Source organism: Xiphophorus maculatus, chromosome 11, assembly GCF_002775205.1.
Source record: "Xiphophorus maculatus strain JP 163 A chromosome 11, X_maculatus-5.0-male, whole genome shotgun sequence".
NCBI lineage: Eukaryota > Metazoa > Chordata > Actinopteri > Cyprinodontiformes > Poeciliidae > Xiphophorus > Xiphophorus maculatus.
The window spans coordinates 2,659,671-2,686,717 of NC_036453.1; the positions used below are offsets into that span (position 1 = coordinate 2,659,671).

Genomic DNA, 27,047 nt, shown 5'->3' on the forward strand with positions numbered 1-27,047 from the left:
CAGGGACAGGCAGACAGAGACTAAGCGGTTAGAGAATCTGCTCTTTTTTTCCTGTGGAAGAAAAGTAAAATAAAAGAGCACTTTGAAGAGTTTTTATGCGTATGACTGAAGAAAAGTAGCATTTCTGGATTTAAAGGTGCCTGAATTTTGCCTGCCAAGAAATCTGGGTTGCAAACTACCCAGATAAATGAGAAGACAACAGGATAAAAGGAGATATGAGATATACAAAAAGCAATATTTATATACATTTAGCCTTGTAATCAGATCTCATTCTTCAATCGCCTTTTATTAATGAATGTTCTCTAATTCTCTAAGATTTGTTTTATTTGGATCATTTCAGAGTAGAAAGAGGGCAAATACTTCTGCATGTCACAAATTTTAGATTTTTATCATTTGAAATCTATCAGTTTCTTTCCATGTGATAATTATGCTCTACTTTGGTTGGTCCGTCACATAAAAATGCACAAAAATACAATTATGTGTGTGACTGCAATGTGATAAAACGGGGGCAAAATAACACTTTGGCGAGAAAGTGCGATTTTACTTTTGTTACCGTTTTTTTTAGATTTGAAAATCTCTTCGGTTTTGGAATTTTTAAAAGAGACCTTCATATTCATATTCTTGTTTCTATTTTTAGTCTTCTTGTTTCTGCTGTTTTTTTCTGCCTGCACAGAGTGCTGGCACACAGATAAAACTCTGACTAAACTGGTGGTTTTCATCCCTGCAATAACATGTCTAACACTACAAACAGACTGAGACACAGAGCCAAGTGGGTAAACAAGGGTTTCAAATAGTTTATTCTTTATTATCACAACTGCTGCTCCACAATTCATTGTCAGAGGGCGTCCCTTGACCCAACGTAGTGATTTGTTTAGAAGACAATGCTCAGATTCCACAATTTTTAAAAAGTATGAGCAGAAAAAAAACCCCATCCTACCACTCAGGAAACAGAAAGCGGACCTTCCTGAAGAGAAAGGCGGCGGAGAGGAGGGAGTGGGTCGGGGCCCATGTTCATGGAGCGACGACACGGTGTGTGTTTTCTGTGTGAAAGAGCGCCACGGAGGAAAGGAATGACCATTTCTGTATAACATAGGCGCTTGCGCGTGGGTTTACTCATGTCGGGTCGTACTTTTGTCACCGTCTTAAGGCATGGTTAGCCATCTTGGATGGAGGTACAGAGACTCCGTCGAAGCTTAAACGACTGGTCTGACTGTAGGCTTGTTCTTCGAGAGATTCAACACCGGCTTCTTAAGCCGGACGCTGACAGCACCGGAGGAGGGGGGTCGATTTGAGGGGCGTGGGCTGCGACCAGGCACGAGCCGACATGGAGGGCGTCGTGCTCACACACGGTAGCTGGGAAATGAATGGGCGAGTCCAGAAAACTCACAGGTGGACTGGAAGTGAAGGTGGGGGCAGTTCTAGTCGTAAACGGGAAACAGAAAAATAGCCAGACGGCATTTCTTGGCTGCCCATCCTGTGCCACCCCAAAAATGAAATTCTCTCTGAAGACAGTGACAAATACACACACACACACACACCCCAACACACATGGCATTTCAGTGAAACACAGCTGCCCGCTAGCCCCTCCTCTTACGTCCGTTTTCGTGTAGTAGCGGTTTCACGGTTCCTCTCCGTTGGAAAAAAAACAAACAAAAAAAACTTTAAACTTGACAAAAATAAGCAGCATGCCACACGAACAGACCAAACAATTCTAATCTAAGTTTTTCAAATTTTAGAGAGTTTTTTTTCTGTCATTGGTGTTAATGCTGTCAATGCTTTAGCTGAGCTTTACAAGTAGAGCATGCGCAAGCGGGGAGTTCCTTCAGCGTTGCGCCTCTGCGGTCTGTGTGCATTAAGGTATTTGTGACCCCCCCCCGGCTCTCCTCGCACGCCCCTATTCAGAGCCGTGCGGCCATGTTGGGAGTTCTGGGTGAGGGACAGGAGGGGGGAGGACGGGATGTTGGATCATCGCCTCCTAGAATTTGGCCACCAAATTTCTACCAGTAGAAATGCACTGGAGATCAGAACCTGCCGACTTTTCCTCCAATCTGAATCCATTAGAGGATGGAATCCAACTATTTTTGGTGTAAATATGGAATAACTTGTAATGGTTTCATGCACTTTTGTTGAGTTTAATAAAAGTCATTTGAACTTATGAGGCTGCAGGTCAACTTGTACCACCGTTTTGAAATCGATGCCCTTTGACCCCTTCATACTTTAATTTTGCGCCGTAAACAAGCCAGTTTATCCTCGTGTGTGCGCCATTTCATCCCGACACTTTCACCACGTTTACACCGCGCACTTAGCAACGTTTTTCATATCGATGAATTCAGAATCATAATTTAGGAATATCTGAACATTTGAAATATCTTTCCGTGTCAAATAATGTTTTTAGGCCAAATGTCTGAAGAGTTAGAAATGAAAGACTATTATGAATTATTAATTGAATTTAGAGAAAATTTAGAGCTTCACTTTTCAATTTGGTAAAAAAACAAAGTGTAAAGTTAATTAAAATGCAAAGGTCTAAACAGGAAGAAAGGAGCCATGCGATATATTTATTGAATGCAGGTACAAAACGTTCAAAATGGCTTCGACGGAAGTACAGACTGACGCTCGTCAGGTACAAAAAGACCAATGTCGGAGGGCGCCATTTTGTTAAAAATGCAGAACAGAACAACCAAATCTTCAAAGGTAAAATGCCTAGTGAACATAATGACCAGCATCCAGTCAGGGACAAATGGGGAAAATCTTTAATGATCTCAATTTGTGTTTAACCCAACTCTAATACTTCAATTCATTTTTTTTCTTTGCGTTACAATCTGTAGAAAAAAAAAAGAAGATAAAAATTTAGCAAAATCAGCAGGTCAGACCTCACAGTAAACCAGAATCGACCAGGAGAACCCTGATTGGTGCATCTCCATTGCTTCTGAACTTTTTAATCCAGATTTTTCCAAAGTTATATTGAGTTTTATTTTGTTGTTGTTGTTGTTCCACTGTCCCCCACACCGTTAACCGGACAGGACGGCTTTTAAACACAAGGAAATAAAAAAAAAAGAAAACAAAAACGAATCATGATGAAACTGAGCCAAATTCAACAGACAACAAACGCCTCCAGGCACAAGAGACTTTTCTAAGGATTGACTTTGCTGTGCAAACAACTACGTCGTAGGAAACTCTCCATAAAACTCACAAAAATTAACAGAAGCTATGACCAAGTATATATTTATATATATATATATATATATTTTTTTTTTTTTTTATAGACTCATCTATATATTTAAGATATCTAATAAATACATTTGGTGATAGACATAGAACTCTTTTTGAGAACTATTTACATTAAAAGGTGTACATTTGTCCAGAAATAATAAATAACTATGATGGCAAGGCAAAGGATTTTTTTTTCCTGTGGTTTTTAACATTTTAGTGCTTTTTAAGAGGAGAAAACACAGAAAACTTTGGGCCTCTCACTAAGTGTTCCCGCTAAAAAGAACAAAAAAAAAACAAACAAAAAAAAACTCCCACCCTATCCTGACCCAAACTTAACCTTCATGTAATTAATGTGACTGCCCACTTTCAAAACACACACAAAAAAAATAATCTCAGTCTCACCAGCTTCTCCTCTTTATGTCGTGGAATGTGTTCAAGTCTCTCGACTGCTTTTAGGTAGATGGGCTTTTTCCCTTCCTGTTAACAGCTGGGGCAGTGACAGATTAGCGTACAATGATGTACTAGCACCTGGCAGGAAAAAAAAAACAAAAAACAGGTTAGTGGCCGTCGCCCCTTTACGTGGGGCGGGGAGAGGAAAAGGGGAACGCTGTAAAAACGCCACCGTCGTCAGAGAGAGGCAGAACCCATCGGAAACCCACAAACATCTTCACAATCTCGCATCGTTTTGTTTTTTCCCTTCTCGCCGCGAATGGCAGAGGTGGACGTTTAAAAAAAAAAAAAAAGTCACAAAAGGAGCCTGCCGGCTAAAGCTTCAGTCACCACAGGATGTATTGCTGCCGGCTCAGATAGTTTAAACTCGGCGTGCGGTCGGTCTGGTTTAGCGTCCGCAGAGTCTGCCGACTGACAAGTTTCACAAACATTCATTTCATCTGGGAGGGGGCGGGGCTTTACAAGAGACGGCGATTGAAAAAGATGACAGTTTTTCTTTACAAAAGCAATTTCAAGTGTAAGGTACCATGCACTGATGTTTCAGTGGCGAGAGGGGCAGAAAAAACGGGCCCCATGTCACCGAGGAGAGGTCTTGCAACTGGGAGAGATGGAAATGTGTGGGTGTGTGTGTGTGTGTGTGTGTGTGTCATACAAGAGAATAATCTCTTAGAAGTGCTTCCCATGGCTCTTGAGGCGTAGAAAAAGAGGCAGTGGGACATTGTGTGGTAACATTCTCTGGCTGAAAGTTGTGTTTCTAGAGGACGGAGAGGCGAAAAGGGGGCGGAGTGTCTTTCAAATCCCACTCGTTTGATTGGCACAGAGCGGAGAGGAGCGGAACGGGCAACGCCCTTAAGACTGACCGCTGATGATGAAGAAGAAGGAGAAGAAGAAGAAGAAGAAAAGCTGAGTGTGCATGGGGGTCTCTGAGCTGCTGCAGTTGAGTGGAAGTCAGCTGCAGAGGAGAAGAGGACAGGTGGGTGGGACGAAGGGGGCGAGGTGGAGGGGGCAGGGTCTGAGCAGGAAGAAGTGGTGAGATGTAGATTTTGGGTGGAGGTGGAGGTGGAGGTGGGTGTCAGCTCGGCGGTCCAGGCTGTTTATAGGCCGCAGGCCAGCTGCTTGGCCGTCTCCTGAGTGTCCTGCAGGCGCTGCAGGCTGGCGCTGGAGTAGCCCTCGTCGCTGCAGCTGCTCCGCAGGCTGCCTCGCTCGTCCCCCGAGTCGCTCACGCTGCTGGTGCTCCACTCCAGGTCACCCAGCAGGTAGTCCGTCCCCTCCACGTCCACGTCCAGGTCCTCTGTGGAAGACACGGGGAAGACAAGGCGCGGTTACATGCGGTCAAGAAAGACACTCTGGCGTCGTCGGAAAATCAGGAGCTGACATGATCAGAGTCTGACAGTGGCCACTGAACTGAGAACACTCAGCTATTTAGAAAGTAAGAAAGATAGAGGTGTAAAAAAAAACTAAACAAAAGAAATTGTACTTTTAGTAGTGTGTAGAGACATGTCTGAGGTTGGTTCATTCAGGCTGCGAGAGCAAGGGAGAGCCAGACTTTCAGAGTCAAGTCAAATTATTTTAAAAAGTACAATTAACATAATTATTTAAATTTGGGATTTTAATGGGCTGGATCTGAAGATGCTGATTTGGGGTGGAGGGCAAACATTTGTCAATTTCCTCTTTGAGAGGGGCGGTAGCTCTTCCACACTGTGAAACTCCCTGGTCTAGAACATACAGATAACAGCATTAGTAATGCTAACCTAGCTAGCTAGCTAACCTAGCTAATATACAGTATGTGCTAAATGAAGATTTAAATGTGAACTCTGTCATAATTTTGTCTTTAAAGGGGCAGTCTTATGCATTTTACAGCCACATAAAATAATTTTATAATACCTTCAAGTATCTATGTTACTTTCAGTTATAAAACTACTGTACACCAAATATAACTTAAAAGAAACGTCATTTCGTAATTTAACGTCTTGAAATTGAGAGTCTGTCTCTTTAAAAACTCCAGCTCTTTCTGAAACTCCGCCTTTAGGGAGTCATTGCAACCCCTCAGCAACGTTTTTTCCAGTGCTGTACTGGGAAGCGGCTTGTATAATGAGCTCAGTTGATACACAGTTCCACCAGGTGTTTGCTAATTACTGCTGGCTAGTCTGAAGGAGCCAGCAGGGCAGAGTTGCTCTGTGAGGCGAAAGCTTAGAAAGGTCAAACATTTACAAAACCTGATGATTAGAAATCAAAAACAAAACTCCGGTCTCTACAGCCCCCGATGTACAGGATCCAACAATAAGCTACTGGCTGTCTCTTCCCACAGAACTAAAGAATACAGTGCATTGGAAGGAAAAACTCAAATTTAACTATCAAATTCAGGGATCATTGTCATTTTTTGGACGTGTAGTTCCTGAAAGGACGATTTATTTGAGCTGTGGGTCCCAGTTTGGTTGAGGTAAGCTTTCACACCGACTAGCTGGTTAATCAGTCGTTAAAGAACTGGAGTTCAGCGGCTTCGTCTACAAACTGGTGTGTTTCAGATGGAGCAACAAAACTCTAGTTGGACTTTATCCAATCAGCCTTAATAAAACCTTACTCCCTTCAAACCTGCAGCACAGCTGACTCAGGCAGTGACTCGCTCGCTGTGTTTAGTCCATCAATGCTCACGGCACAGGTCTGGATCGGAACGTGAAGTTTTAGCCGTCACACAAGGAGAAATGTGCTGCTTCTATGAAATACAAGGACGTCAAAATGTACCTCGGCTGCATCTCTGGATGACAAAGTTTAACCATGTGCTGATATTTTAAAAATGTCAAGTTTTTCTGATCAGCTTTGATTCCAGTTAAAAAGGTTGTTTGTTTTTTTTTGTATCTTTTGATTGAAAAACAGCTGGAACACCTCTAGCTCCCAACCATGAGGTTACTCAGGGTGTTGCATGAATTTTGGTGGATGGATATATGCAGAGTTTCCCCCAGTGTATTACCAGCCTGGCGGGCTGCCAGGCTAGGTGTTGTTTATTTTAAATAGGGTTTTTTTTTATACATCAGTAACAGTAAAGATGAATTCAGCTATGTTTATAGTGGATGCATCAACTGCACCATCTCTTCACCTGCCCATTGGCGTCACTCACTATTATTTCCAAATTATGATATCTGCTCAACGACCTCAGCATTTTTGTAACCTTTAACATTTTTAACACAGAAACTCTGTGGGCTGCTAATGGACTGCTCTAGCGCCCCCTACCATTGAGCTTAGCAGTTTTTTGGGTGTAAACCCTGACATGTATCAGACTTTGAGCCTGTGTTGTTGGCGCTCACCCTGGTCAGAGTCGGACTTGTCCGAGGAGCGGGTGGAGCCGGTGCTGTCCATGCGGGTCCGCTCCACTCCCAGCTGCTCCAGGCGCCTCCTCAGGTGTCTCCGCTCCCGCTGTAACTGCTCCAAGGTGTGCTGAGCTCTCCTGTCGCTCTCCTCTAGCCTCTGAACATCGGGGCAGACAGGAAATGGAGCCCTTTAGGAGCTGCTGATACAGCCGGACAGTTTGTACCCTTTACAGTATTCAGAACCTTTGAACTTTTTCAGATTTTCTCACACTGCAACAAAAAATTTTAGACTCAATGACTTTTAGATGCTCTGCTGTTCTACGAAGGCCTAAGAGGTTTGTAGGAGAACATTAGAGGACAAACTGCATCATAAAGATCTACCTGGACATGGCCATCCACAAGCTTAGCAAGGAGTGTGCAGTAGAAAACTAACTCTGGGCCTCACCCTGAACCTCCGCTACTTTGTGGTGTATGGATGTTTCTCTCCAGGCGGGACAGGAAAGCTGGTCAGGGTTGACTAAGATCCAAAAGTTGGAATGGCCTAGTATAATCTGACTCAAGAGTCTAGAGGTAAGACTTTGGCGCTCTCCATCTCGTCTGAGTCTGAGCTGCTTTGTAGACAAGAAAGGGCCGAGTCTCTAGATGCTCCAGGCTGTTGGAAAGACATTGTATTGGTCTACCACACAAAATCCCAACAATTGAAGACAGACCTTGTGAAAAAAACGCAAACACGATTGACGGAATGAATGAAATTCAATACTATTGCAAACTTAACACAACATACTAACAAATGAGCCACAGATTAAATGTGTGTTCTTTTCTCAGAATTGTTGACCAGGTGACGAGGTGAGGTCCAACAGATTTACGTCCAGTGGAGGAGCACTACAGCTTTTTGCTATGATGCGCCACTTCATATACAAGTAGAAATATTTAACAGAAATTGCTTTGGGTTCATTTCAAATGTAATGGACGTGGAGATGGAAAAGAAGACGGAAAGGTTTAAAGGAAACTAAGGAGATGAGAGACAGACGGATAGAGAACAACACCCTAGGAAGTCTGCTTCTACACCTGCAGAAAGAGAGAGAGAGAAAGAAGAAAAGCAAGAAACCATAGCAACAAACAAATGTGTTTTGCTCGTATTAGTACCTTTATATGTTCTTTGGCCTTCATCAGCAGGCTGAGGGTGGTGTGCCTGTTGGCATCTGGTCCCAAAGGAACGAGAGATTTCAAGCGCTCCAGGCACAGCCGTAGATGTGCCCGTCTGGAGAGAGAAGGCAGTAAAATTAACAAAGGGTGGGAAAAAATGATTGAACATTCAAACCAAACTATTTCCTCCTCAGAAACAGAGGCAAACAATGCCACTGCGTTTCAGTAAGTACGCATTTACCAAGCGGAGTCCACCGTTAACCTTGTGTGGGCTGAGATATTCTTGGATTTCACCGCTTTAGCGCATTCTGATCCATACTGCACGTTACTTTCCAAAGAGAGGCCGGCTACGCTCTTCAGAAAAGGACACATGGGATGAGAAATCCACCTCCTCTGCAAACGGTGCCAACAGGCGCGCGTTGTGGCTCGAGTTGCTCGGCACCACGAGCTGAACCGAATGATTTTCCTCTAAATATGGAGACGCTTCCTTCCAGCCAGCAGCGTCTTACTACGACACGCGGCTCGGGAGCGTCATTTTGAACAATCAGTGATAACCGTGCCCACACACACACACACACACACACACACACACCCACACACACACACACACACACACACCACAATCGTTGTTCAGAGCATTGTTCACACATTCTGAAAGGCCCCCCCAAAAATATGGAACCACCAGTGGGTGGATGTTCATTCATCAGATTCACCGTGAAGAAAAGCAGCGTTCTTACACTTCCAAAACACTTTGAGATGATATTTTTATCAATGCTCACTACAAGAGAAGAGCAAAAGCGTCGCATTTATTTACTTTTTCTTTATATATGGGTGTTTTAAGACCCAAACAGTTAAACAGTAAATAGGGCAGCGTGCTCCAAGAGCGAGTTAATTATCTCTGCTGTGTAATAAGTAGCAGATGCTTCTTGGTGTGGTTTTGTCTATTTTACACTAAATCTTTAAAAACAAAACAAAAAAAAAAACAACTTATCCCAACTATTTTGATGTCCCTTTTTTTTTCACGCGTGCAACACTTTCTGCACTTCCTGATCTGAGAGAACAATGGACAGCAGACAAGGAGTACTTCCTAATTACTGAAAGTATAGCTGCTAAAGAAATGTGGGGAATTAGCCACAACTCTCCCACTAGAGGAACTTCAGAGTTACGGCTGTAAAACATTTCCACACTAAAATATTCTGCAGAAACGTCACACGTTATTAACTTTTAACTTGATTTACGCTTTGCTTTTTAAGTCCTAGTAAGCTTTAATTTGTAGTCCATGACTTTCTGCTTCCCCTGTCTGTCCACTATGATGTATATGAGCCAAACACAGAGGAGAGTGTGGCACAAAAAAAAAACATGTAATGCTCAGTGTTAGACAACTGGCATGTTGGGGTGGCCATGTCTCCATAACAACCATTAGACACCATCCACAACAGGTCGTTTGGGAGGCATGTGACAGAAAAGACCCCCATTTTCCCAAACATATGAGACTTATGAGCTCAAAAACAAATATATTTATGGTTTTTAATCAGTTATTTAGGTCATTTAACCACCAGTTGGATGCAAAGTGTTATTCTACCCATTCAGCTTTTAATTGTTTCAGGAACTCAGGATCATTCGTGAACTATTTCTTTAAAAGATGTGGACTGTGAACGCTGACATTAGCACTGGGGAAGTCTGCGCTTCTGCTACATGTTTAGCATTGAGATGAAATTTCAGCACAACCTCAACAGAACAGTAGTCTTTTCCAGCATCCCGTCAGATTGTTTTTCTTTTAAAACAAAAATGAAATCCCAGGTGGGCCAGTAGGATCAGGTTTGTCATCCATCGCCGCTTGCAAATGGACTCCAGGTTGGACCCCAGAGGACAGAGAGGAGGTTTTGTTGCCTCATGCAAAGATTCCAGAAGGAACCTTTTTTTCTTTATTTTCTTTTTTTTACATACAAAAGAAAGAAGTTATTCATTACACGATAAAGTCCCAGCTCTAATTTGAAGGGATCTTTACTGATGATGTAGAAAAGTATCGTCACCACTGCATAAATCTTTTTGCACTTCCAAAGGTTTCTCAATTCTTCCTTTTCCTCTCTTTGGCTAACAAACAAACACAACCACTGCTGCTCCACTCACTTTCGGAGCAGAAAATGCTGAGCAGCATCAAAGCGAGACCAGCAAACAGATCAACGCTGAAACCCTGAGATCACATGTGAACAGACTAGTGCAGTAACCTCCCCGGTTCACATTTGCATTTCTCTTCCCCGATGCGTTTCCTGCTCTCACATCTCCCAGGCCAGGACGCCTGCTGAAGTTCGGAGCGTGGAGCTAACCACTTGATCCCCACTGTTACACAACACACACCTCTGGCCTGGCTGGGGGTGTGTGTACGTGTCTGAGTGCTTGTGTTTGCCTGAGCGAGTGTGTCCCGCATACGTCAGACTCGTCCCGACAGCAGAGTGTTTAAATGTTGCATTTCCTCCCCTCCCCTCCGGCTGAAGGCCTGGCACGCCACCGCCGTCTGTGTCAGAGTTATTCAAATCGGACACAATGACAGATGTACAACTGGTTTGAATGTGGGCAGAGGAAGCTTTTAATTATATTCTCAACCCCTTGCGTGGTGTGAGAAGCTTTTGCACGCACACACAAACTCGCACACGTAGCGCCGCAGTCAACAGCTGAGAACAAGCGTCTCCTTCTCAGCTGACTCCGTCCAAAGGGCGTCCAAAGTGCCATTACATAACCTGGCAACGTCCACGCCCAGGTTGCTCTGACATAATAAGGACTCAAAGGGCAAGCTAATGTTTGCTAAACAACGCTGCCGAGTAGCAGAGTCATCAGGTCACAGCCAAGCGACACAGCCACAGCGCTCTGCGCCTTATCGGCGACAGGTTCTTCAGGTTTAGTGTGTCAACGGGTGAGAATGTTCTCGTCAGCCTAAAGACGGAGCCGGTTCCAAACTAAAAGTTGAAAGTCCGGCCGCTTTGTTGCCCTGCAGCTGAAAATAGTTTGTCTTTTCCACTCAGAACCACATGTAGGTCATCTGGCCCCCGACAGCAGTAAATCACCTCGCTGTCCTTGCATTCGCCCTCTGACCCCTTACAGCCGGCACGGAGAGACTTGCGTGCAAGTAGAAAATGCGCTGCTGATTGGAGTCGGGTTACGGCCGAAGTAAACACACAAGCAAACACACGCCGGCACGCTGCAGTGTGTGTGAGCAAGATTCGGAATTGGTGGATGGCGATTTGCCCGCACTACGACGGAGTTTCTGCAGGATGTCGGAGGCAGGAAAAGGTTCAGAAAGTTCTCCACGTGGAGATGATTATTATGTTTTTTTAATTCAGCGGTTGGGAGATATTCGCGTTCGACCAAACTGTCCTACAAAGACACAGAGCAGAGGCCCTTTAGCCCACTGGGAGGGAAACATTAGCATGGATCCTCCGGCCGATCAGCTGAGCTGCTGCTTTGGATCAACTATCCCTCTCGGATTTCTGTTCATATAAATGTCGACAACCTTCCTGAGCGCTGTCTTCCGTCACCGACGCAGTCACGCAGGACTCCTCTCATTAAGAAACTGCTATGACTACAGGTCTTCTTCACGTCAAACAAAAGCTAGTTTTCTGTTGTGCAAATTAAAAGGAGGAGACAAGAGTTTTGATTCCTGTGACGTAACCAGCAGGAGGTGAAAGCATCAACTTTAACCTCCCACCACTCTTCGTCCAATCTGCCAGAAGTGAAACCTCTCTGAAGATGGTGTTTTACTGCGGTTACAACTCCAGTAAAACACTAAATAAATCTTGACTTAACTTGTACCATGTACAATGTACAATGAGACTATCAATAGTCTCATTGTTAAATAAATGGGCCTGCCATGGTAACAAATTTTGCTGGACGATAAATTCTCCCAGAGGTTATTGCGATAAACGATAATATTGTTGTTTTGAGAACATTTTTGGTAATGGCACAGCAATGCAAGCACACCCTCTCAAACATCACCGAATTTCAAATTCTAATGAACATTTAACACTGGAACTGGAAGACATTTTAAATATCCAAAAATATATAAGCACAATAAATAAAATGAGTTATGAAGTCTCTGGAAACAAAAAAGAGCTGGTTGAGACCAAATCACCAGACCGAAGACTTTTATCATCCAAAGTTTGGTAGAAAAAGAGAAAAATGATAAATCAATAAAATGGAAATGTTTGAACTTGCTTTAGTTTATCATGTGATTAATTGATTCATTGTCTATTGTAACAAGCCTATATATAAGCATTTGCTAGTTGTTGCAATGTTTTGTCTTTTCTCTCTCTCTTTCTGCGGGTGTAGAAGAAGACTTCCAGGGTGTTGACTTGCTCTCTCCCCTCCGTTCTCCTTTCCTCCTTTCCCTTTGAACTGTTTCCCCTTTCTCTCGTTCTTTTCCATCTCCATTACATTTGAAATAAACCCAAAGAGATTCCCAAATGAAGTTTTGTACATACACCAAGGGGAGCATCAGAGTGAAAGTTGTAACGCTCCACTTGTGAAAGTGAATCTGTCGGCCATCACCTTGGCGTTCATTCTGAGTGCTACATTGCTGGGCATGTAAAAAAAAAAGATGTTTTTTATTCTCAATTTCTAATTTTGCAGGTGGAAAAGTGGCGCTTTTAAGCTAAAAATGTTGAACCTTTGAGTCCGACGCTAACCTCAGAGTGAGAGTTGAGTGAACTCATTTTAATGCAGCCTTTCAGGAGTTTATCAGGTGATGATATTTGGTCTGTCACGATGCCAAGGGCAACAGTCGGCGGTCTGGTAACAGACGACTGATTTCCAAGTCCAAGTCGAGCCTTTAACATGTAAATAAACATCTTCACCCAATGCATGCCATCCAGTCTGCCTTCTGCACTGCACTGTTTGCACGTTCACAACCATTTAACAATTACCTTTGAATCTTTAAATGCAATTCAACATGCAAATAATTGATCTAGTTTTAATTATTTTAAAGTTGATTAAAAGGCTAAATTCAAACCATTAAATATACATTTATGCTCCAAGAAAAACATTCACTTTTCTGAATGAACCACAGACATGTTCGTACCGTCGCCTATTGGCTTTTATTTTGTAATCAGGAAGGGCCTTTTTTAGCTAGCAGCTAGATGCAGCTAGCCAAGTAGGGACACAATATTGTTTTTTTTTCTTTTACCTGAAATGACCAGTAGTCATAAAATTTAACTTTTTTTAGAGAGATGTCTGTTTGGCCCTTGTTATGAAATGAAAACAAATGTGAACACATCATTAAGAGCCATAAATAACCTTCGATCTGTGAACGGTGTTGGCTATCACATCAAGCACATCAAATTACAAGAAAACATGTAGTTGACTCTACGTCTGGACTTGAGTCCAAATCAAGTCTGAAGGGTTTTTTGTTTGTTGTTGTTTTTTTTTGTGCAAAATAAACGCAACTCAAGTCCACGACCAAAAACCAGAGTCACCATTTCTGCCAATAGGTGGCGTATCAGCCAGATGATTACATAATTGACTCTAACAGCTAATGAAGAATTGTTAAATGTGTCTGCTTTACTTTCGGTGTCAATGACAAGTGTTCATTTCCAGAATTGGCTTCAACTAAGTAAAAAATAAGACCAACAGAGGGTTAAATGAAAAAGTAAAGAATGTCGCTCTTCCCCTAAACTACTAAACAACAGCAAAGTGAAAAAATTCCCAACTCTTACACATCCCTCTGTGTCATGTCGATGGAAAATGTACGATGTGGTACACTGTGCAGGTCTGCTCTTGCATGTTGAGGGTTGTTTCTATGCCAATTTTGCTTTAGTACAGTTTGTAGGAGACAGCTGCCTATAAAGATTAATGTGTGTTGCATGTTCTGCGAATTGCTGCGGTAATTTACAGAACATGAACTGGAGCTGCGATCTAGACATGAGCAGATTAAAAAAAAAAGCTAAAACTAGAAAATTTGGGGAAATTCTTAAGACTAGTTTACCCAGCCTCTGTCTGAATTCCTCAAAGTCTATAAAGCTTTAAAGCAACCAAAGGAGTAAAAGGTTATTTCACCCTTGCGCTGAAGGGAAGAAAAAAAAAAGTCACATCTGAGAAGCTGAAACAGATAATTAATGAGCTTTTTCTGTTGTAGACTGAAAAAGAAAATAAATCATTATCCGACTTGTGGTAGTTTTGGATAATCTGAAGAGATCCTACATGTAGTAACGAGCTGATAAAAGTGTGATTTTGTGAATTGCTTTTGGTGTTTTAAACAAGATCAGCTCCTGAGCCAGAAGGGATGGCGAGTCAGCTGATGAGACAAAGACACCTCATGTATCTTTTGGGTGTCAGGAGGCCACAGCGAACAAATGAAGGCTCAGTCAGCAGAAACCTGCTGCAGCACTCAGCCCAAGGCATCACTACGGCAACCAACCCTGGTTAAGACGGGACTCTTTTAGTCAGAGGGTGCACACTGCGAGTTCTTGTTCTGTCTCAGGACAACACCTGATTTGGTGTTTTATTGAGGCCCGAGGCTTGGATTACAAAAGCCTCGTAAACCTGAGGGTTTTTTTTTTCTCCCTCAGCAAACTGTTCACTAGATCCAGTAAGCAGAAGGAGTACCAATGAAAAAAAGCATGAACAATTAGTTTTACTTAAGAGTTTAAATAAATCTGTTCGAGCATTTTAAGCGCTTTAAAGCTTGAATGAGTTTTACAGAGCCTTTCTAAAGTATTGTGTTTTAAAATGTCACTATAAGAGCATACGAGGGCCAAGCTAAGAAAACACAAGAAATAAAATTACTAGAATAAAGTCGGATGAGAATAGAGTCATAATATTACAACTTCATTCTCAAAATCTTAATTCTTTAAGTATTATGACTCTGTCGCCATATTATTACAACTTTATTCTCATATTATTTTGAATATTCCAGTAATTTCAGAGCCATTCTTGTATGAGTTTATTCTGTTAATATGACTTTATTCTCATAATTGTATGATTTAGTTCTCTTACAAGTTTATTCTTCTCATGACTTTTTTATTTTCGTATGACGTTGTTGTAATGTTAGAACTATATTCTCGTAATTTTATCGATTTTTTTTTTTCTTAGTATGGCTCCAATACTATTGTTGTACGTTACAACCACAGATGTCACTGAGATTTTTTTAGGACGGACCAACCTTAAATAGTGCATAACTGGGCAGAAAAAGGTTTAAAAAAAAAACAAAACTGTTGCTTTCAAGATTTCTATGACTGAAACATCTGAAAGGCATAAAACACATTGTAATTCGGCCCTGACTGCAGGGTCAAGTCTCTACCAGCTTTATAGAGCTAAAGACTCACAAAACGGCTTCAGCTCAGTCAGAATGTATCTGTGAAAATCAATCTTCAAAACACAGATTCTCATTTGGATCTAGCTCTGAATTTGACTAGGCCATTTTAACACATTAATATGCTACTTTTATTAAAACTATTACATAGCAGCTCTGGTCGTGTGTTTGGAGCAGTCATTGTTTTTGTTTTCTGCTGCGACTGTCCCATATTTATTTGTGGACGCTGTGGAATGCGCAACTCATAGTTGTGCCGCTGCGTTCCTCGGTCATAAGGCTTTCTAATAAACCTCTGAGGCCTTCACACAACAACTTTATTGACACTGTACTGACTTAACATTGCACAAAAGTGGACTATATTTACTAATTAGTAACTATGAGGGTAAATGGTTCTAGATTTCATTTAGAGGCATTATCTACTCTGCACTTTTTATGAACAATTATCCTGATATTTCACGATTATACAGAGTTTTATGTTGGTCTGGACTGGCACAAACAAATAAATATTTTGGTCAACGGGGAAATGTGAAAATATTCCCAGCATATGGAGAACTGTACCTTAACGCTGCACCAAACCCCTTAAAAAGCATCTGAACTGTTGATTTCACATACTGGGAATACTACTGGATATGCAGTTGAATAGTTTTAAAGATGGCCGCCGATGGGATGCGGTAAATCACACTCGAAGGATTTGAGTAAAAACTCTGTTGATTAAATGTTTTCCAGGAATCATAACTAATAGTGTTTTGGGGTGAGCTGCGTACCATGTGATGATGCTCCACCAATAACTAAGACATGCAGAGACACACACACACACACACACACGAATATAAAGACTTTATTACTCACCTGTTCTTTTCCATCTCATTGTGTGTAGACCTGCAGAGGTAAACAAGACAGAAGGAGAACGTGAGCGAAATCAAAGCTAATACAACAGTGGCAGTAATTGCGCGGGGTGAGTAATGACTTCTACATGCGGCATTGCTGCAGTCCAGGACCTGAATGTGGAGGAGTGAGCACCCGAGAAAAAAGTAATAAAAACATGGCTGTGTGGGCGTGTACGGGTTCTCTAAAAAGAAATAACAAAGACGGATTTCAGGAAAGATGAAGAAATATTCTGACGTGCAAGCTGGTTTATAAAGGCTTTCATTTCCCTCCAGGCTTTTACATGCTGAATTTATTCATTTCGATTTGAAGCCAAAAAAATACAGATTTTTGCAGTGTGCCCAAAAACACTAGAATATAAACAGAATATTGTGTTTAAATAATAATAATAATAATAATATTAATAATTTAAAAAAGAAATCACACAAAGGGGAAATATTATGCCTTTTCCAGGCACAGAGTGCCATTTTAGGGCATAATCAAGTAACCATGTGTATATTGTATATACCAAACATGATTTAAAATAAATTTTACTTTGTAATCTAATGCCTTGAAATTTGGGTCTCTGTCTCTTTCTGAAACTCCGCCTCCAGGAAGTCATCACAACACGGCTCCTCTGGTAACCCGTTAAAAGCGTTAATGGGTTAATATAGAACCCATATATAACAGAAGCTTGGGACTGCAGCTTGGAGGAGGAGCTTCGTCCGTGAAGGTGGAGCTAGGCCCACCCAGGCATCTTGCTCAGCTGAATGGTTGCCATGGATATTAAAGGATTTCTCAAACACGCATGAAAGAATCAAAGCAACACTCCAGCTTTGTTTTTGATGAGGGAATAATATCAGAACATGATGTAAAGCTAAAAAAGAAAGTCAATTTTAAATGATACTGCCTCTTTTAGCAAATAGCAAAAACTGATCATGTTATTTTATTCTCAGAAACAAACTTTATGGTTGTTCTAAATAAATCCACTATGTGGGAACTTTAAGGACCGCCTTTACCAACTGACCCGTGATAAAGAGAACCAGAGGATATACACTGCGCTCATAACCAGAAGGCTAGTCAGTGTAAGATGCCACTCAGCCGTTCATGCTGCCAGATCCTGCAGTGTACATGTTGTCCTGATCAGTGTAGGGGTTGGGTGAAGCACAGCAGAGGTAAAAGGAGAGATGGAGGTGTGTTGATGGCTAGCTTTGCTCCTGCATTGCAGTGGTGCATTCAGTCACAAACTCAAACGCAAACAGAGCAGATGCAGAATATGGAGGGGACGAGGGGGGAGGATATGTCTTTGAAAAAGACAAAAGGAAAACTAACTAACCCGGGAGTAAACAGTATAAAGAAAACGGCGAGTTCAGCTCATCCACCTCCACCTCACCCCTGATCCCCTGTCCCACCACGACTCCCAAAAATAAACTCCGCATTTTCAGCTGCGCTACACCCCACACTGCCACCGACTTAAGACACTCATTCAAACTTTGACGTCGAGGCAGGATGTTTAACATGTTTTACGACTTCCTGTTAGGAATAACGCATTAAAGCTCCTATAAAAAAGAGAGAGAGAGATTTTGTTTTGCAGCAGGGGAGAGGGGAGGAGGGGAGATGTTTAAAAGGCTGTAAGTGAAGCCTGTTCTCCTGATGTGGCACAGTGCTGCTTGTGTGGGCATCATCAAGTTTCAGGCAGCCAGTCGGGGGTGCTCCGTTTCTCGCCCGGCCTCCCTCCTCCCCCCTCCAGGACAGTGTGCATTCCTGCACAGGGCAGACAGCCACGGGTGACATAACAAATCTGGCAGCGAAGGGATCCTACATATTCAGGCTGGATTTTTGGCTCTGGAAGATGTTTCCTCCCGCCTTGGTTCCTGTGTTGTTTGCCCCCCCGGTCCCCACCCCTATCACACGTAGCAACCACAGCACTATGGCACATTTGAAATTACACTAGCTTGCGTAATTGGTTGGGCTGCGAGTGTTTGCGATCTTTCGTTTAAGATCAAGAAACTGGGATGCAAAATGCACAAACCTTTAGGTAGACCGAACAGAGTCAGGTTGAAGTTCAGTTTGATGTCACACATTGCAAAAACACAAGTAATTTGGTCTAGTTTGTAGAGCAAACATCTTTGTACACTTGAAAACAGATAAAACTAACTTACAAGTAACTTCGCAACTAGATATAGGAGTTTTTATAAGTCAATAATTCCTTAATATTGATGAAAAGTACTAGTTCATCTGGTAGATTTTTTCACTTATAAACCAGGGAAAATGTCTTTTTATAAGTGGAATAACAGTGCTTTTCATCAAAATTAAGGAACTATTGTCTTATATAAGCTCCTATATCTAAAAGTTACTTGTAAGATAGTTTGGTCTAAATTCAAGTGTACAAAGATGGTTGCACTAGAAACTAGACCAAAAAGATTTTGTGTTTTTGCAGTGCAGAGAAGGTCCGCTGTGCTGAGTCAGTGACTGAGGCAGCTTTACTTTACTAATGTAAATAGCCAAACAGCAAAAAGATGCTGAGAAATTTACTAAAGACTGAAATTTGACAATTAAGCCTTTAATTGGTCCCAACTAGTGTTTCTTGGTTGGCTGGTTGTAAACTAAAAATCAAAGCTTGTTCGAAAAATGAGTCCTAAGACTGAAAGTTGTTCCAAGTCACGTCCTTCTAAGAAAACTCTTTGAATTGTATGAATTCTAACATTTTTCTTAGAAATTTTACCTCCCTTAGCTAAAGGTTATTCAGAAAGTGCCTTATGCCTAGTTCACATGGCAAAATTTTCCCGTTAAGACAATCTTAATGATTATCAGGGTGGTTCTTAAAGGGGCAGTATTATATATTTTCTAGGCACATAGTAACTATATTACATTCAGTTGTATAAAAATGATACATATAACAAATATGACTTAAAAGAATATTTACTTTGTAATTTAGTGCTTTGAAATTAGGGTTCTGTCTCTTTAAGGAGCTCCTGCTCTTTCTGAAGCTCCGTCTTCAGGAAGGTATCACAACATGGCTCCTCTATTAACCCTTTAACAACGTTTTTAATCAACATTTCACTGAGAAGTAGCTCCTATAATGAGCTCAGCCGACAGTACCACCAGGTGTTTGCTAATTGATGCTGGCTAGTCTGAAGGAGCTGGGAAAGAGTGGAAAAGTCGCAAGGATTTTAGGGTTGCTTTGTGAGGTGCAAGCTTGGAAACCAGCAGCTCTGAGGAGGAGCCGTGTCTCGAAGGCGGGCCTAGGTCTACCCAGGCGTTTTGCACAGCTGAATGGTTGCCATGGAGATTAAAGAATTTCTCAAACATTCATGAAAGAATCAAAGCAACACTCCAGGTATGTTTTTTATGGGAGAATAACATTAGTGCATGATGGAAATCTCAAAGAAGCTTTACAGCGCCAAGACTATATTTAAGCCTGGCTTTCTAAATTACTTTTTCCCTCTACTGATAATGATTTAAATTCAGAAAAGTGAATACAGACGAATAAGGAAGCACAAGAGCAAAACAAACACAGAACTAGAAGCTGAAGTCTAACTAGGTCAAACTTATTCAGCTAATTACCACACAAGACTGGAGCAGCAACAGTAATTTACTGCAATACAATCTGCAGTAGTAAGTGACTGGAGGAAGTTTAGCAACAAACAGTGACTAAATAAAGAAGTCCCATATCATCCACTGCACCAAATTCTGCTGCAGCTTTTCACATTTCAGCCAATTTGTTTTCAGACCCCAAAAAGAAAGAGATTAAACCAATCAGGCTAAAATAGGAAGAGCTGGAAGACTCAGACACGGCAAAAATAATTCACCTGCTCTTCTGCTTAGAGCCACACACCAAGAAAAAGTCATAATAATTTGAAAATAAAGTTGTACAAGAAAGTTGAAATAAGACGGGAATAAAGTTGCACAAGAATAAATTCAAAATAATGACAATAAAGTCGCAATGTTACCAGAATAATGTCGTAACATGACTTTATTCTTGTAATATTATGACTTTATGCTCTTACAACTTCATTCTCATAATTTCGTTTTTTGTATTTCCTTAGCGTGGCCCTAATACTCTGCCACGCTTTCTTGGCTCGGCTTACAGTGACACTGTCATTCACACATCCAAATAGTCGGGATGCAACAGAAAACTGGGAGGGCATTACACCAGGCCTTTAAATCACAGTACAATGGGCTGAATGAGAGTTCGGACCAAGCGGACAGGAAAGTCAGAATCTCATCTAGAAACCAAAGCGAAGAGCCATTTAGAAATTCGTGCGGGTAAACGAAGACGGACCTGCGGCTAATCCCACGTTTCATGCTTGACGTGTCTGAAAAGCAGCCATGGCTCAACATGTTCGCACATGATCCGAGCTGGAGGCGCACTCCGTCTCTTGAAGCGTAGTGGGAGTGGAAGAACAACTCATTTTGTCACCATCAGTCATATCTCGACAACACACAGACTCGTATATAACAATCAGCCTTCATGTGACACGATTCACCTTATTGGCGCTTCTTGAACTGTTTACCTTTGGCAAATTAGTTCATTGCGACACTTTAAACACCGGCCAGAGTTTAAATCAGCTGCTACGTTTCAACCTTTTTTGGGAAGAGAAGCATAAAAAATGGGCATATATTTGGAAGAAAACAATGATGAGTTTATAAAAAGAAAAAATGTTGGGATGTTTAATCCCAACTCTGGCCTAAAAAGAGAGAGAGATTCCCACGCCAAGACGAACTCCAACAGCAAACACTGATCTACAAATGTAGGAATGTCCAACACATCCCATCTGTGCAGTGCAGAACACAGTAGTACTATACGTACCACTCAGTTAGTCTAAAGAGTCTGTACAGTCTGCTTGGGTTGTTGTTTTGGGAGAAGCACGATAAGATAGTTAGATATGCAGACACTCATCCTGTGACTCTTATCTTTATTCTTTTATGCATTGTTCATATTGTAGTGAACCTTTTCTAATTTATTGCTTTTTATTCTTTTTAATTGTGTAACTTGATGTGCTCCTTTTAGAATGAAAAAAATGCTTTTTATTGACCATTATTATTATTACTCTCTTTTTGAATGAAGCTTATTAAGTTATATATTGAATATATATATCATATATATATATACATGATATATATATATGATATATATATATATACAGTACATATACATATATATACATATATATCATATATCAATATGAAGATATTGATTTTACCTTTGAGGTACAACAAACAGAAACTAGCTCTTTAGGCCAAGTCTGGCATATTTTGTGATGTGCATTATCCCTTTTGAAATAAACGACAATAGCAGCATTCAGTTTTTATGCTCTAATAATTTGGAACAAACTTCCAGAAAACTGAAAAAACTGCCAAAAGACAGACTTCCTCTAAATCAAGGCTAAAGATCTGTTTAGAAAATCTGTTTAGAGCTGCCTCCAATTAATAATAACCGGAACATTTGGTATTTTGCTAATGACAAAATATAATGTGTAAAAGCCTGGCGTATTATAAGCCTGGCTTATAATACGCCAGGCTTTAATTGGGCCCCCCAACAGGCCAAGTGTTTTATTTTAAATAGATTTTTTTTTTTAACAACGGTGACAGTAAAGACTTAAGCTAGGTTTATAGTTGACGTATTGAACTGCACCTGCCCGTTGGCCTCACATGCTATTATTTCCAAATCATGATGCCGACCTGTGCACCTCTGAATTTTTGTAACTTTTAGCATCTTTTAAACACAGAAACACGGTATGCTGGTAGCGGACCAACCACCGGGCTAAGCAGGTTTTCTGGGGAAACCCTGAAGCACTTAAACTGCTATAATATTATTGAGTCTGGACTTGTTTCAATGGGACAGTTCTGGCTAACTGTTTCCACCTTTCATCAAAATAAAGAGAGTCATGTAAGACACTGACGGGACATAATCTCTCAATGAAATCTGAGCTATTCCTAAAGAAGAACCAACCAATCAAATTCTTGTTTTTTGAAAACTCAGTTCAACACATCAGTTTTGTTCTTTTCTGTCATTATTTCTTTATTGGTCAATTCCTACCTCCATTTCATCTCTTCCTTCTTGTATTTCACTCATCTGCCCAAACTATTTCACTTTTTTTTTATTCCTTTTTGAGACACCTTAAACCCTAACTAACACTCATATGAAAAACCCTCACAGGAACACAAAAGCATGAGCTCCTGGGTTTAGCAAAACCCTCCACTGAAACCACCTTTAATCCAGGAACAACACCACCCTTTGTTCTCAAACAGACAGCGGTTCAGGATTGTCCTGTCCATTATGAATGAGGCTCAACAGGTAAAGAACATTCTGTACGTCTTCTTGGAAAGGATCACGAAACTGAACCAAACTTCAGCTACGCATCGCACATGGACGCAGGTCAGGAAGACCCAAAGCTGGTGGTTTTAACGTCCAACACTCGGACTGAGAGCAGTTCCCTGTATCGGCCTGGAGTCACCCGGTGTGACCCGACGGATCTCGGCAAGCTGCTGCTGACTTTAAAGCCGGATTGTTGTGTGCTGCTGTCAGTCAGAACATAAAACAACGTCTAAAATTACTCCTCCGTCAAACTCTGCTTGCTACATCAGTGGATCTCCACACAATTTTCCATCCGCCATCAATGCTGCATTGTTTACGGTTTTGCATGTCGTTTCTAGGCGTTTTAAAAGCGTTCAACGATAGTTAAGTTCCAACTTTGCATTGCCGTGAACACTTCAACCAAGAATCAACTTAAAACCTGAATAATGACTGTGCTACCTTCCTCTCTTTTGACGCAAGAGGATGATATTTTGGTGACCAAATTAAACTAAAAAGCACCAGTCTAGGACTATAAGCGTTAGGTGATCGGCTGGGACAAAAACACATATAAATTCTGCTGCAAAATGGTATTCTGGCATTTTACATTTGGTTAATTCACCTGAATCACACAGAAGAAGTTTGTCATCACAAAGAGCAAATTAGGACAGCGCTAAAACTCAATCGCCTGAATAAAAACCTTAACCTTACATGGGCTGCTTTGTGAGGCCGAGGCTTGGAAACTGCAGCTTTGAGGAGGCGCTGTGCCTTGAAGGCAGAGCTTATTCCACTCAGGCATTGTGTACAGCTGAATGGTTGCCATGGAGATTACATCTAGTCAGTTTAACTCACTGGTTTAACGTCGAAAGGTCAGTGCTGACCACTCTGAGAGTCCAGATCTGGTTTGAAACTTTGAATCCTGTCTAACAGCTGTCAGCTGTCTTTCATATACACATCTGTTTTCTCTCTGGTTATATGCAGATGTCATCTTGTTGTCAGTGAACCTCATGTACTGTATAAATATGTAAGTATACTTACAAAAAGCCTACTTACATATGTGACACTATTCTGTCAATATTTTTTCCCAAATAAATAAAAATATGAATTTTTTTCCCACACATTGATATTGCTCCCACAATATCACAGCTGAAAAAATGCAAAGATATTAGTTAATTTATTATGAATGGAATAAAGTTGAGTCTCCACTTGTGATTTTTTGTGTTTCTTACATATTATTAATTCTTAGCCTAAGAATTAAGACCAGACAAGGTTTGTACAAACCGAGACAAAATGCACAGGTCTAAATCAGAGCCTGTGATGAAGTCAATGTGTAGCTTCAACGTGGAAATTCGGTCTATTGCTCAATGGGTTGCTTCTTTTTACAACTGTCTATATTTCCTCTCTATGCTCATTTCCCTCTCTCCTCAGCCAGCACATACACGCTGCGGTTTAGCGTACCTACCACGTAACTTGGGAAGTATTGCAATGTGGAATTCATGGACAGTTTATACAGAAATAGATTCCTTTATTTAAGAAATGCATACAATTTTATTTTTCAGGGTTTCTTCCAGTGCATTTTCAGCCTGGAGGGTCACCAGGCTTTCCTCCCCCTCCGGCCAGGCTAAGCGTTGTTTGCCTTAAATTGTTTGTTTTTTTTCAATACACTGGCAACAGTGACAGCAAAGACGGATTAAACTAGGTTTACAGTTGACGGGCAGGTGTAACTGATGTGCAATTACACCTGCCAATTACACAAAATTACACAAAAAAAACAACTGTTCAACAAAAAATGATGTCAACTGCCCGTTGGCCTCGCATGTTATAATTTAAAATAACGACGTCTGCTCGTACATCTCTGAATTTCTGTAGCTTTTAAAATATTTCAAACACAAAAATGTTGGCTAGGGAAAATCGTGGACTGCCCTAGCGGCCCCTAGCACCAGGCTTAGCAAGCTTTCTGGGGGAAACTCTGGTATTATAGCTGATTGTGGTTTTCGGGCCGACCACAGATCTTTGAAAAACCTGACCTGCCGATTCTGATTTTTTTTGTCTGAAAAGCTGCTGAATATAGTGACAAAGTTGGGACAGTGGATGATTCTCAGACCTCTGCGGATGTATTTAAAATCTGTTTCACATGCAAGTATCGCTGAACACAGAATTAAGGGAATCGGGCGTCACTGACTACTAGTACTTACTTCTGTGACAATTATAACCAGTTTTTATCAATGACTTGTTGATCTTTTTCACTCAGGTATGTACACTTGTTGTCAATCGCCTTAGCATTCCATGCTGAGAACAGCTACCTGACCAGATGATAAACGATCAAATTAGATTGACTCAAACTGACTTCCCCAACAATGGCCCTGCTGGGTAGGCCAACACAATTTAGCCACTCACCATATATGGGCATACTGGGAACTGTGCGCTTTATTTTCTTAACAAACTGGAGGCAAATCTATGTCATTTCCTGTTTTCCAAATGTAACCCAAAGTTTCAGCCTGCAACATGGACCCAGCCCCTGCCTCCCCATGTCTGGGCAGGTCTATGCAACAAAAAGCCAACCAGCTGTTTTTTGTTTTTGTTGTTGTTGTTTTTATTTACCTGCTACTTATGTTTTTCTTGCTCTTGTTTTTCCTTTTGAGGCTTTCCCTCTCCCGGCTGCTGATGAAGGGTGGCATAGAGGCATAGCCATGCTCAGCTTCTGCAAGCAGATAAACAACATCGTGGTCACATGTCTTGTTATTTAGTGGTGCAAAACATAGCCACAGTAAGCATGAGCCCCGCATGAGAAAAAAGAGGAAGACTGCATGATGTGCCACCTCTTTAAGGATCTAAGGTAGCATTAATATTATTAATGCTATGGTGCATGCATGCCATTTATTTTATGCAGTATTTTGATATAGTACCCCCCACCAACCCCACCCCGTTACCACCACCCCCTATCAGCTTGGACAATGATGTCATCCTGAACGACAATAAAGCCCACTAGCTAACCACAACAGAAGGAAAGGAGGGGCCTCCACTGAAACATTGTGTTCCTCCACATCTGAATGCCTCTGCAACATATGCATTCATTCTTCCCGAATTGCACGGATGTCTTTGCGGAACGCATTTGAAATCCCCCCCTCCCCCCAAAAAAATATGAATTATTACCACTATCACGACGATTATCAGACACCTGGGTAAAGTACACACTGTTCAAACTCCAAAAAACAATAATAATACTGCATGGGTCGTCAGATTACTTGTTGCAAAAATTAAAGCAGGGCTGCAAACGCATATATGTCCATAAAGTCTAGTCACTTGTGGAAGGACTGCCACTGTGACGTTAAATCGGAGAAAAAAAAACAAAAAAAAAACTAAACAACAACAACAAAATAAGTGAGACAATATATATGTATACTCTACCTCTTTCCCTGCGTTCGAGGTACTCGGCTGCTTCAATCAACATCTGCACCATTCCGATCGCCGCCATTTTCAACAATAACACTAATATTATAACAATCCGAAGAGGGATTCCAGGAGTGTATCCAACCTGCTGAAGGTCCTTCCCCAGATTCTTCCTCTCAGCGCTCAGGTGATTTGGTTGTTATGTCAGCCTTTGTTTTGTTTTTGAATGGGCGCAGGAGGGGGAGACACAGGTCGCTGTGGATCACTGGGTATATTTAAAAGTTAAAGGTCCAGCAGCATAAAGCACCAGTCAGTTTAATACCGAAACTGCTCTCTTCCTCGTTGAGCACCCAGATGATGATTTAAAGGGCTCGGTGGGAGCTAGCTAGCGGCGGGCTAACACAGCTAAACAATCCTTAAAAACCTCAATGCAAGCTAAATGAAACTGTTAGATACTGACAGGTCTTCGAAGAAAATTCGGCTTGTAGATAAAATTTGAAGATTTTTTCCCCCCCTAGCGAGTAAAATGTGTCAAGAGGGCAGCTTTGTTTTGAAGTGGGGGAAAAAAAAGTTGGCTAACGTTTGCAGAAATGACAAAATGCTAAAATAACGACGGAAAGTTGTTGCTATTTCGGTTGTATTTTGGAAGCGTCAGCCAAAGGATGAAAAATAAAACGTTAGCCTCTACAGCTGCCAGATAGGAAAATGCTATAAAAAGGAGCTGCTAGTGTTTTCAGTTTGCCCAGCGTTACTGGTTCACGGCTGGCTGGTTCTGTCTGTGCTGGTTTACAGCTAATGGAGCGCCTGAAACGTCTAGTTGGATGCGGACGTACCGAATGACATGGAACAGATAGTTTGTCAAAGTGCTTCCAAAATAGTGCCTTGTTAGTGTGGACAACAGCTACATACTGTACTGTAACACAAAGCCTCTGTGTGCTGTTACACGATTGGATGCTGAGCATGACAACTCAGTCTCTTATTGGTCAGCAGAACCGTCATTCAACAAAAATGATTCGGCCCCTAACTGAAACTGAGGTTCTCCTTAAGCCATTTTGGCTCTGATTCCTCATTGGTGTTGACGCAT

The 27,047-nt window shown here is 41.4% G+C and overlaps 1 protein-coding gene across 1 annotated transcript; it reads right to left on the reverse strand.

Annotated features, from left to right (window-relative positions):
* Positions 1–770: 770 nt before the first annotated feature.
* Positions 771–26,882, reverse strand: mxd1 (MAX dimerization protein 1). Its single transcript, XM_005802163.2, has 6 exons — positions 25,982–26,882; positions 25,175–25,274; positions 16,261–16,290; positions 8,112–8,226; positions 6,963–7,122; positions 771–4,951 (listed from the first exon to the last, which is right to left on the reverse strand). The coding sequence occupies exons 1-6, from the start codon at positions 26,046–26,048 to the stop codon at positions 4,755–4,757; spliced, it is 669 nt and encodes a 222-aa protein (XP_005802220.1). The 5' UTR covers positions 26,049–26,882; the 3' UTR covers positions 771–4,754.
* Between the last annotated feature and the right edge of the window lie 165 nt (positions 26,883–27,047).